Consider the following 12,321-nt stretch of genomic DNA (forward strand, 5'->3'; position numbering starts at 1 on the left):
ATTTTTCATTTCGAAAGTATGTTTAGGCATCTTCAGATATTTATGCTGGAAAACAAAACTGGTTAAATTACTGATTAAGTAGAGTAAACTACTGGCTTAAATGTTAGTTATATATTTATTTATTACTAAATAAATAGACTGCTGGCTAATGTTTTTGAAAGAAGTCCCTTATGCTCACCAGGGCTGCATTTATTTTTATTAAAAAAAAAAAAATACAGAAAGAACAATAATATTGTGAAATATTATTTAAAATAGCTGTTTTCTTATTTGTTTTTCTGTCTAATGTGTGTGTGTGTGTGTGTGTGTGTGTGTGTGTGTGTGTGTGTGTGTGTGTGTGTGTGTGTGTGTGTGTGTGTGTGTGTGTGTGTGTGAAAAACCATAACACAATACGATTTAATTTAAAAGTAAGATTGTATTTTTTATTAAAAATAATTTTATTCAGAGAGTATTCAATTAAATTCACCAGTAAAGACATTTATAATGTGCAATGCAATGCAATTAAGAATGCAATATTTTATTTCATTCATTTATTCATTAAACGTAAAAATAAATCGCTAATTGAACCACTGGGGAGTGGAGGCGAAAACGTAACAATCCCTCACGCTTCCCTTCTGTTTTGATGACGGCCAGATGTGCGCTTCGGTCAGAAGGTGGCGCTGTTGTTCATAAAGTGTGTCGCTCCAGTCTTTCGCTGATTTGCTGGACCCAGCGCTGGCTGGACACGCTGAATGTAAATCTAGCCGCAAACAACATCTCTCTCTTTTCTCTGTATGGCTGTGAATCCTGCAAGGTGAGCTTGGCTCAGGAGGAGCACTGTCTGGGTTTGTGCGCAGTTTGCAGACACATTTGCGAGGAAGCCGTGCTGGAATATATTCAGGGGTGAAGAACCGAAGGAGAAAGGGCGAAACCCTCCTACAGCCTGCGCTTTCTTCCCTCTCTTTCTCTCTGTCTCTTTCTCTGGACGCAAGACTTGGGCAAAATGGTTTTCCCGAAATCTCAGTGACTGCGATGTCAGCACCTCTCTCTCATCTAGGCTACCGCTCGTGGAGCACAGACTGAAGAAATACACGAACTGAGAGAAGAAAAAAACACGTTAGTCGGGTAAAGTAGAACATTTTATATATTCAATTTGGCGTTTTGTTATAAGAATTGTTCTGCCTGCTCATTGTTTCACCTTGCACGGCTTTCAGGTTCACCCATAATTCATGCTCATGTATTGCTGCATTAGAATTCCCAGTGAATCCGTGATGGAAGCAGCAGATGCGTTAATCAGCAGGTCCAATATTAGCTCACCCATCAGCTCGTGTTGGTTTACTGTTAAACAGCGTGTGCTGAATGATGCTGATTGACAGGGCTGGATTTGACAGGCACGGATATAAGGAGCTCTGCAGCAGTGAAGTTCAGGCAGAGCTTCAGCTGCGCATCTCCTGCAGAAATGCACAGGTGCTCTGCTGGTGTGTCAGGAAAACCCCTGGAGAGAGCCTGACATTCAGAACAAAAGTGCCTATTCCTTTACATTACAATGTCCTTGTTACACCAATCGCATTTTATATTAGCCATAATAATCTTATTAGATTAGCCTAGATATAATAATATATACTGTATAAAGCAAGTAACCTGCATGCCTTAAAAGATCCATTTCTACCTGATTCAACCCCCCACCCCCCAAAAAAATAAATAAAATAAATAGTTTTGTTGGTATAAATGAATGTATTGACTGTATTAGTTTATTTAGTTATGTGAAGTTATAGTCATTTTAGTGTATGTATTGGCTGATTTAGTGATGCTGAATCATATTAAAACCATGTCATGAACATTTTACACACACACACACACAATATGTATTTTCCCAAACATGCATAGTTCATGCATTCATCAGTAAAACCGCTTTAAAGTTCCAGAAAGGAGGTTAATGGACAGTGTAGCTTTGTGAAGTTCTTCAAAAGTAGTTGAGTGGGCACTTAAAAAAAACAAACATAAAAAAGAAAAACCCATAATATAGTCCTTGCAAGAATGTCATTTTTACCAAATACATTTCTAAATGTACTGTTTGCTTTTGTGTAAAGTGTATTTACGAGTAGCTCAGCATGGTACGGTAACTATATTGATAAAGTAGGCTCCATGTTGGGTTCTTCTTAATCACGTTGCATGAATAATGTAAAGAATAGCATACTTTTATTTAAAATGCCTGTTTGTGTTTCCTGAGAGTGTGGTGATATTGTATCAGCGAGGCATTTTATGTTTATTATGCTTCTCATATGATGTAACACTGCTCTGTGGTTAAACTGATATCATGCTCTCTTCGAGAGCGACCACTTCCTCCAGAAATGATACTTGTAATATGGCTTTGCATTTTTAATGTGAACTTTTAGTTTTTAATTTCACTTGAATTATTCATCTGAAGTATGCATGCAATATGAGAATCACACGGAGTCAAGAGAAGTCAAGAAATGTCCCTCACTTTCCGCTCCGCTTAGAAGTGCCAAGTGTCCTTTCATCTCGCAGCCACAGATTTAATATGAATCCGTGATCAAATTCAGCCGAGGACTTTATTGCTCATGCACATGAGACATGCATTCTGCATTGCATGTGAGGAGAGGCTGAGATTTAATGCAGCATTTTGCTCATTTCATTCCACACGTGTGGTGTAAAAAAATAAAATAAATCTGTGGACCTTTAATAACACTGAAGCTGTGAAATGAAGTCATTCATCGGCACAGACAACTTGCGTAAAATTCACACCATGGAGAATCTTTAAATGACCTGCTTTATATATGTGCGCTCCCCTCAATTTATTCACGGCAAGAACTAAATTGCATTTCAAATAATCTCTTGCGGAGTCTATATGGCACAAACACAAGTAATTCTAGGTATCTGTTAGCATAAATGCCCTTGTGGGTTGACATTTAAAAAACGGCGTTGTTCTTAAAACTCCTCGTGCACAGGGAGCATCCATGATGAGACTTATTAGTCGTCTAGTCATGTAGGAGTGGGAAGAATTCTGTGTCCTGAGACCTCTCTCCGAAGCTGCCATTCGTTATCCTAATGAGTGTCTCCGACTTTGGGCTTAAGGGAGCAAATAAATTAAGGACAAACGCATGCCTACTCTAATTACAACAGATCAGCACTTAACAACACAATGTCACAGAAAAATCCTGAAAGACACTTTTTTTTTTATTTCACGATTTTATAATCGACAAAATATGGGTTGTTATAAGTGCCTCCGTTTTCGGCTAAAGGAATTCTGTTTGTCAGTAAAAAACACTTTAATAGCTCTTCTAATTTGCAGAAATGATTTTTAAATGGAGTTGTAGCTTTGCAAAGTTCTTGGAAAGAACTAAATAAGGTCAGTACTTAGGAAAGGAAGAGAGGAAGGATAAAAACATAATAGTCCTTGACAGAATGCATTTTTAATGAAAATAAGTTTCTGAATCGTGTACACGTTTGTCTGATGGACTCTCATTGATTTCAAAAGCAGGGAAACTAGGTTAACCCTGTAAAGTTTTTAGTTTAAATTTTTTATATGGAACAGTTTAATGAACCTCTTGTCAAAATATTAATATATGTATCAAATATGATACATCAGACTTTTATATAGTATTATATTGAGAGTATGGAACAAACGTCTCAATTTAATTCAGGCGCCCAAACTGAGTAAAATATGCATATATACTATTTGATTCAGTTGCTAATATTAATATGACCAAAAGTTAGATTCGATTCTTACAGAAAATGCACAGAAACATCAGGTGCCGTTCTATTTCCTAATATTTAAATGATTCTGCTCTGTAGTTTGTATTGTGGGAGTCAACACATATTTCAGTAAGCTACAATGCAATGATGATTGAGAGATGAAACAATAAATATTCATGCTTTTTTCTAAAAATGATATAAAGTTAATCAAGGAATCCTATTGCTTCAGTTCAGTAGATGTTAGTTTTGAGATTAGAATATAAAAGTTATTCTTGTGGTATCATTGAACATTTTTAGATTTACATTAAAAGGCTTTTATCCTGCTAAAAACGTATAAACTATCAACAGACAACAGAAGATGTATAGTAGGTTGTGTACAACAGGTTTTCGAAAACATGGTTTTGATCATGTTGATCGTTTAGTGGCCCCTGAGAAATTCACATATCAAACCAGGGTTTTTTTAACGTCGCCGTGACTGAAGTGCACAAAAATGTAAATCTCTTGCATCGCTCTTGTTTTATAATTCGTAGAGTTTCGTTGTTTTGTTGTTCCTAGAAACGGTTTGCATTCATCCGCCCTCTCTCAATTGCTAGATTGGTCATCTCACCTGTTACTAAATCCAACCCAGCTGTTCGCCAAGCTGTTCATCAAACATTTATTCATAATTTAAAAATGAAAAAACAGACATCATGTAGGAAAACAGACTTCACCCGTTACAGTAATGCAATAATGTGCACATTTATCTCAAATCTCGCTGGTATCGGCGGCGGCACAAGGCTGTTTCTCTGTCGGGAATGGTTTTGATAAGCTGTCTTCGATGCATTTGCTTAAACTAACATGTCACTATAAGATGCAGTTGTCATTTGTTTTGATGTAAAGTGCCTACAGGCAAAGGGACCGAGTGAATGATGATTATCACAAATCTGGCGCCTCTCGCTTCCCTCGCCGCTGCCGCCAGCCTCATCTGCTGTTTTGATGATGTGCTCCGGTACCCGTAGAGGCCACTCTCTGGTTCCAGAAAAAGAGAAAGCAATTGATAGGCTGTTATTAATGGCTTTGTGTTTCAGAGTGAAAGCTTCACTCGTCACCACCTGAGATTAATATTGCCACATCCACTTCAACTGTGCCTCAACGCCGGGCCTTCCTCATCGCTGTATCTCTTCATTTGTTGGGTTTCAGTTTGACAGTTGGTGATAGTAGGTCACTAGGTCTGACCAATAGATTTTTATATCCTATATCCTGTGTGGTATATAAGGCTTTTCTAGATAGATAGATAGATAGATAGATAGATAGATAGATAGATAGATAGATAGATAGATAGATAGATAGATAGATAGATAGATAGATAGATAGATTTTTTATCGAATCTTAGAAATAGACAGTTTGAACTGAGTTACATAAATGAAACCATTTCAAAAATGCTGTTTTTGGCACTTAAAGGGATAGTTCACCCAGAAATGAAAGCTACCCCATGATTTACTGACCCTCAAGCCATCCTAAGTGTACTGTATATGGCTTTCTGGTAACACTTTAGTATAGGGTCCAATTCACACTAATAAGTAGTTGCTTATTAACATATTGGCTGTTTATTAGTGCTTATAAAGTACATATAATGCATAACATCCATAATCCTACCCAATACCCTAAACTTAACAACTACCTTATAAACTATTAATAAGCAGCAAATAAGGAGTTAATTGAGGCAAAAGTCATAGTTAATGGTTAGTTAATAGTGAGAATTGGACCCTAAAATAAAGTTTGACCGTCTTTCTTATTTCAGATGAATACAACAGGAGTTATATAAAAAAAATGTCCTGGCTCTTCCCAGCTTTATAATGGCGTTGAATGGTGATCAAGATTTTGAAGCAAAATAAAGTGTATCCATCCATCATAATAAAACATAAAAAGCTCCACATGGCTAACGAAAAGTTACTAATGGCCTGTAAGAAAAATATCCAGATTTTAAACTTTATAAGCCATAATCTCTAGCTTATGCAAACTGTCATATGCACAATCATGAGAGAGTCTACTTGTCTTGTACAGTAAGTACCATGGTTTTTTTACAGCAAAGGAAAACCTTTCTCCTTTCGGCTTACAGTAGATCCAAATCCTCTGACATTTTTAAATCCTTTTTTTGTACCTCTGATTTATGATTTGTGAAGTGAAGTGACGTGTCATACAGCCAAGTATGGTGACTCATACTCAGAATTCGTGCTCTGCATTTAACCCATCCAAAGTGCACACACACAGCAGTGAACACACACCCACTGTGAACACACACCCGGAGCAGTGGGCAGCTATATATCCAGCTGCCCAGGGAGCAGTTGGGGGTTCTGTGCCTTGCTCAAGGGCACCTCAGTAGTGGTATTGCCGGCCCGAGACTCAGTCAAACTCTCTAACCACTAGGCCACAACTTCCCCAGTGTGTTTTCTGCATTGTGGTCACTGCATTAGGGCTGTCAAAATGGCAAAATCGAATTTTGTACTTAAATATCATCAATATTCAAATTATGTTCACAAGAGGGGGCATAGAGCAAAATATTAGTAACGCACGTTTCTTCAAAGCAATAAAATAATATGACTATCTTTGATAAAAGTGCATGTTTAATAAATGAATGTTTATAAACCATATATAATTAATTAAGTAGCTTAAACAATTGCAAACAAAACAGCATTTTGTATGCATGTATAGTTTAATACAAAGAACCAAAAACCAATCACAAAGAGTACTTTTAGGCATTTAAAAACATAAGATGCAGTGGGATGGGTAAAAAATGTATACATTCTTGATACGTGTGTTTTAAAAGTTCAAACTTACATGAATTTTACATGGCTTTCTAAACATGTAGAAACAGGCCTAGTAGTTAGAGAGTTTGTCTCCTAACCCTAGGGTTGTGGGTTCGAGTCTCAGGCCGGCAATACCACGACTGAGGTGCTCTTGAGCAAGGCACCGAATCCCCAAATGCTCCCCTTCCCAGCGCTGATGTTCTCTTTCTCCAAATTCTTTTGAATGAACAATGTAGCAGTGCCGCATCTTATGGGTTCAACTGGATAGGCTAAAAATGTAAAATGTAATGACAATTACATCATCATCGCATCTTGTGTGCCACTGATTTGTACCATTTCGTACACAAATCCATTAATTCATAACCACCCGAGCCATGTGGATTTCTTATTGTGAGGGATGGATGCATTTTTTTGGGCTTGAACATCTCGATCCCCATTCACTGTCATTGTAAAGCTTGGAAGAGCCAGGAGATGTTTTCAGATGACTCTGATTTTATTAATATGATAGAAAGTTAGGATGGCTTGAGGGTGAGTAAATCATTGGGTAACTTTTACTTTTTATTTTTCGGTGAACTGTCCCTTTAAGTTTTAATTTCCAGTGAAGAATCTCATAATTAGTCTCTTGACATGTAATTACCAAATGAACAGTTTATTCGAATTGCTGCAATAATTACAGTGTTATATCATTTAATAACATCATTGTAAATATTATTTGAATATCTGATACATTGCCCAGCCATATATTGATGATGCTATATACATAAACATGCATCTATAACATATAGATGCATGAGACAAATGCATACTTAATAAGACGCTATAATATACAAATGTAAATGCAAAGGAACTGTTGTACATGATCTTAAATGCTGTCAGATTATTAAGCATAACCAGAGTAGGACTGTGCATGTCAACACATTTAACTTGAACATCAGTTTTAGCCAATATAAATTGGTTTATTACTTCATTCAGTTTCTAGCATTACATTACATTTCTAAAAAATGATATACTGCTGTTCGGTGTCATTTTGTGACTGATTTCCGAAGCTTAAAAAATAAATAAAATGAAAAAATCCCACCTGATGCCATTTGTATGTGTGTCGTTACATAAGGAACATAATAGATATTCATCTCTTGTTTCAGGCTCATTTCACGTGTCATCCACCCTGTAAAGTAATGAAAGAAATGAATACAAATATAACATCTGTCCCGCTAAACTGCGCTCAACAGCTTTGTAATTGAGAAAATCAGTCAGGCCGGCCAGCGACACAATAATCGCTCTTATACCCCGCAGAGGATCATCAAAACATAAACCAGCAAGATCACACAGAACAAAGTGTTGTGCCATGAAGACGCCAGCTAACTAACCTATAACTGCAACGTTATGGGAGAGTAAAAGATATGTTTGTCACAAATAGACTGTCTGTCTGTGTTGCTTATTAGAATTCTTCTTTTTGTCTTAATGTCTCTGATATTTCAGTTATCTGAAGCACTTCAGGGCATCGTAATGCATTTTGTCACACTTGCTATTGACAGAATATTGTCCTCAGGAGAGAAGAATACTAAAAGTCAATTTATTGCTACACTTGAAAAAAAATTCATTACATTCTGTATCTCAGCTATATCAGCGTGGTTCAAGTGTTGCATTTGGTTAAAAATCTGAAATAGTGTTTATTTTTTTGGCTGTTTTTTTTGTTTGTCTTAATTTTAGTCTTAGTCCTATGTAAAATTGTCAATTTTTAGCATACTTTGACAACCTGTCCTATTTTTTTTTTTTTTTTTGTCTAAGTTTAATTTGTCTAAAAGTTTAGTTTAGGCTAGTTTTAATCAATGAAAACGTCATATTTTAGTCATGCTGTATAGTTAAACTGATAATCACAATTATTTTGCTGAAAAAAATTGTAATCATAACTTATGTTTTTCTATTAAAACAACAGTTTTCTATTGTTTAGTTTTTACAAAAGTGAATTGCAACTTTTTATATCACAAATCAGACTTCGTTTTTGCAATTCTGACTTTTTTCTTAAATAAAATAGAAAAAGATGTTAAAGAAAATTTACTTTTTGTGGCAGAAACTTTTATTCATAAGTGCATTTATGCAGCAACCAAGATTGCAAACTAAAGAGCCAAGATCCATGTGTGGATTTATTCATCACTGAGAAGGTTTGATTGCAGATTTAGTCACAGCAATCATGTGAAGGAACACAGTGTTCTCATGGTTGCCAGGTTGTGAAGATTAAGTAATTCACGGGGCAGGAATTACATACAAAATGTATCCTTTTTAAGAGAAAAGCTCTGATTGGGGGATTTAATCTCATGACATCTGGCAACCCTTATGGGGGGCTTAGCTAAAAACATTCTAGATCATTTTGTTTCCTCTTTCTGATGAAGAAAACATCACTTTTTGTTTTATTCAGTTGTTTTAAACTTAATTTTTTTAAACTACATCCTTTTTTCGTCAATGACATAGTCACAGTTAATGTTTTAATGATGTTGGTGTCGTCTCATCGTCGTCTCATTTTAGCCGCAAAAAAGGTAGTAAACAAACATTTTTCGACAATTTTCGTTAATGAAACTCGCCCTAATCTGGACACATATACTGTACATTCAAACGAGTGTTTTTGTATTATGTTTAGTCAAGAAACAAGCAAACATAATCAAGGAATCAGTGAGTTGTTTGTAATGGGCTGGAGATGGCTCTTTGAAGCAGTCTTCGCTTTAGAGAGTTCGAAAATTAAGCATTATTGGCGCGGCTTTACATCTTCAGGGTGTTTTATTTGGAGGGATGTTGAATTGTTTGTATTAAAAGGCATTCAATTAGGCTGCAAATAACAGAGCCCCTAATTACGCAGTGCAACTTTTCATTAAGGGGACTGATCTAGACGGTTCAGTGTGATGAGAAGGTCTCACAGACTCACTGTGTTGAGGATTTCACTTCAAGACTGCTTAGCAAGAAGAAACACGACATGCATGTCATGCAGTGTTCTTCACACAAAATCCCGAGTATTTAAATCCCATTTTACACACTTGCTCCTGCTAAAACCAGCCTAAAACTTGAAAGATGAGGGAAATCTTTCCTGAGGCCCCACGCTCCAGCAGCTACATGAGATGGCAGTAATTATCATTCTTGGAGTGCCCTTATAAGTCTTCAGTGGCCTGGATATTACTCGGCTTTGTGCGAGCGTGTGTTTTGTGCACCAGTGAATTGTATGAAGCGCTTCTCTGAAGTGTATTATGAGAAACTTGACGGTTTTGCATCTTACATCAGAGGTTCTTAACTGGTGGGACGCAGCCCAAAAGTGGGTCACAGGTCTATTCTGATCAAACTCTGCGGTGTGTGGGTGCAAATTAATCTGCCGTTTGTCAGATTAGGCAGATGCCAACATGGACAGATTGTGTGACATGCTCTAATCCTTGAAAAGCATGGACAAAACTACGCAAGGTTCAAAAAATATGACCAGCATAATATTAAATATGCAGTGCTGCTAGGATAATCATGACATGTCTGGTGCCATCCAGAAATGTTTTGTGCAGTAAATTATTTACTTCTGAGAATTTTTTTTATTTTATAAAATCATCAGAATTTAGGAGATATACTAATCATAGTTTCAATTGCATAACAATTAGTACAGTATATGCTAAATGTAAAAATATACATTTATTAATATGCACATTTAATATTCAATTCATATTAATTATTTAGTGTGTATTTATTTATTTATTTGGAATAAAAAACAGCAATGACAAATTAAAATTGCTCAAGTTACAGTAAATGCTTTTTATGCTATTACAAAAAATTATTTTTATATTTAAATGTTATATTTTTATTTAGAAATGCTTTATACATTCAAAAAGAAAACTGTTGTAAATTGTAGAAAATTGTTATAATATTTCACAATTTTATATTTTTTTTGCCTTTTTGATCTTTTCACATAATATATGAATAATAATAATAATATGAACCCTAACCCCAAATTCTCAATGATAATATTTTTCTTATTTAATAATATGAATAAATGTATCTTGTTTGGTTCTATGTTGGATTGCAGTTGGAAATCAAAACACAAACCCATTGTTTTGGGATCTCTCTGTTCTCACATCAGCAGTACTACATCCTTCCCTCTGTCCTTTTTCCCTGTCTTTGGCTCCATAAATTGATTTAAAATGTTGCTTGGCAGATTGGCACTGCAGAAAATAATCGACTGAACACCATCCAAACCCCATAACTCACTGGCTATTGTGAATAGTGTGTCATTTTTAAAAAACAAGCACACCCTGCAGACCATCACAGCTGTAATGTGTACAGTACATCCTTACTCATCTGAAAGGTGATGGCCAACTGGCATAGGTTAGGACATCATTTTCCCTTTAACCAGACTGAATCTTCAGACTTCTTTAACATTTTCTGCAGTAATTTTATGGTAAATGGATTGATATAATTGATAGAATAAAATAATGTCGTTTTAAATTAAAAGTTTACCAATGCAACATCTTGCTCGGAGAGACATTATAAATGCTTGGAAATAAAGCTTCATGTCCAAATGCAGTCAGTTTTACTACTCTGAATAAGTTGTGATGCATGTATTTTTTGATGACTTTCTATTAACCAACATCCACTTCAGTTTTTTGGAAACAAGGACAGTTAAAAAGCTACAGAACAGTGCAAATTTGCAAATATACATAGGAATGATGTGTGTATGTGTATATAGTTGAATCAAGTGTCAATTTAATCAACGTTGAAGTTGTTATCATAACTGCTGTTAACAAAAATGTTGTCATTGTTGAATCATTAACAGTGTGTAAACAGGGAGATTTCAGATATAAAACGGTGACTCGGTAGGTAATGTTTTCTCATTAAAATCAGAGGATTTCCCATTGATTCAATACGTACAATATGTGGGAATAGAAATATGACAGTGAGGTGACATCATGAGCAATAATACACTTTTCTGATTAAAATCCTGGTTTAGTTTATTTATTTTTCTTTCACATATCTGCAGACCTATTTGTTCAAATTGTTGATTGCAGGCTTTTTTTAATTGCAAAAATCTACTTTAGTTCTTCCAGCCGATCAATACCAGTTTGCATCATGGAAAAGAGTATTGTTCTGAGTTCAAGTGATCTCACTTGTGATCTTTGAAGCCACATTAGCGCTGTGATAATTTCGCCCCCTGATGCGTATTGTGAGCACACAGCAGCCACCGCTCATTACCTCATGGCTTTCTTTTACATAAAAACTAATCTTTAGTGTTAACAGAGAAAAATAAAACTGGACTGCCCATAACAAAGTATTTCTAATTTCTCCTAATCTGGTCCTCAACAGGTCAGGTGGTTTTCTCTTGAGAGAGCAGCCGTTCGTTCACGGCGCACTGGATTCAAGTAACACTCGCCCCTGGCAGCTGAAGATGACGTTACTATGGAAACAGTTTTTGCTGCTATCAATCATGGAGTATCTTGCAGGTAAAATGAATTGGTAATTCCTTCTGTCATGATTCTGCCCTCGTGTCCTTGATTTTTTCCTAGTCTTGAGGCAGGATCATGACAGACCCATGTTTTGTGTACAAGCGCATGGCCTTGTCTTTGGGCCATGTGCTTGTGTTGTCTCGTTCCCTTGCCCCGCCCCCCTTGTTAACCTAGTCGTGTCTTGATTGTCCTATCTGTAACACCTGTCGTGTCTTGATTAGTACCCCTATTTAGATCTCCTAGTGTGCTCTGTCTTGCGTCGGTTCATTGTGTTACTTATGTGCTTCTCAGATGTGTTCCACACTGGTGACTGTGATTGTATCCTGTATACCGTGAGTGTTTGTTTATAGTTAGTGTTTAGTGTCTTTATCTGGTCAGCC

General features: G+C 36.1%; 1 protein-coding gene across 1 annotated transcript in view; it reads left to right on the plus strand.

The window, feature by feature from the left end:
- The first annotated feature begins 713 nt into the window (after positions 1-713).
- cntn3a.2 (contactin 3a, tandem duplicate 2) overlaps positions 714-12,321 on the plus strand; it is a 72,363-nt gene continuing 60,755 nt past the window's right edge. The window contains exons 1-2 of the mRNA XM_052595100.1: positions 714-1,101; positions 11,802-11,938. Coding sequence (XP_052451060.1) covers positions 11,884-11,938 — 55 coding nt within the window. The 5' untranslated portion in view covers positions 714-1,101; positions 11,802-11,883. The remainder of the gene's footprint in view (positions 1,102-11,801; positions 11,939-12,321) is intronic.

The sequence above is a fragment of the Carassius gibelio genome, chromosome B23 (genome assembly GCF_023724105.1).
Source record: "Carassius gibelio isolate Cgi1373 ecotype wild population from Czech Republic chromosome B23, carGib1.2-hapl.c, whole genome shotgun sequence".
NCBI lineage: Eukaryota > Metazoa > Chordata > Actinopteri > Cypriniformes > Cyprinidae > Carassius > Carassius gibelio.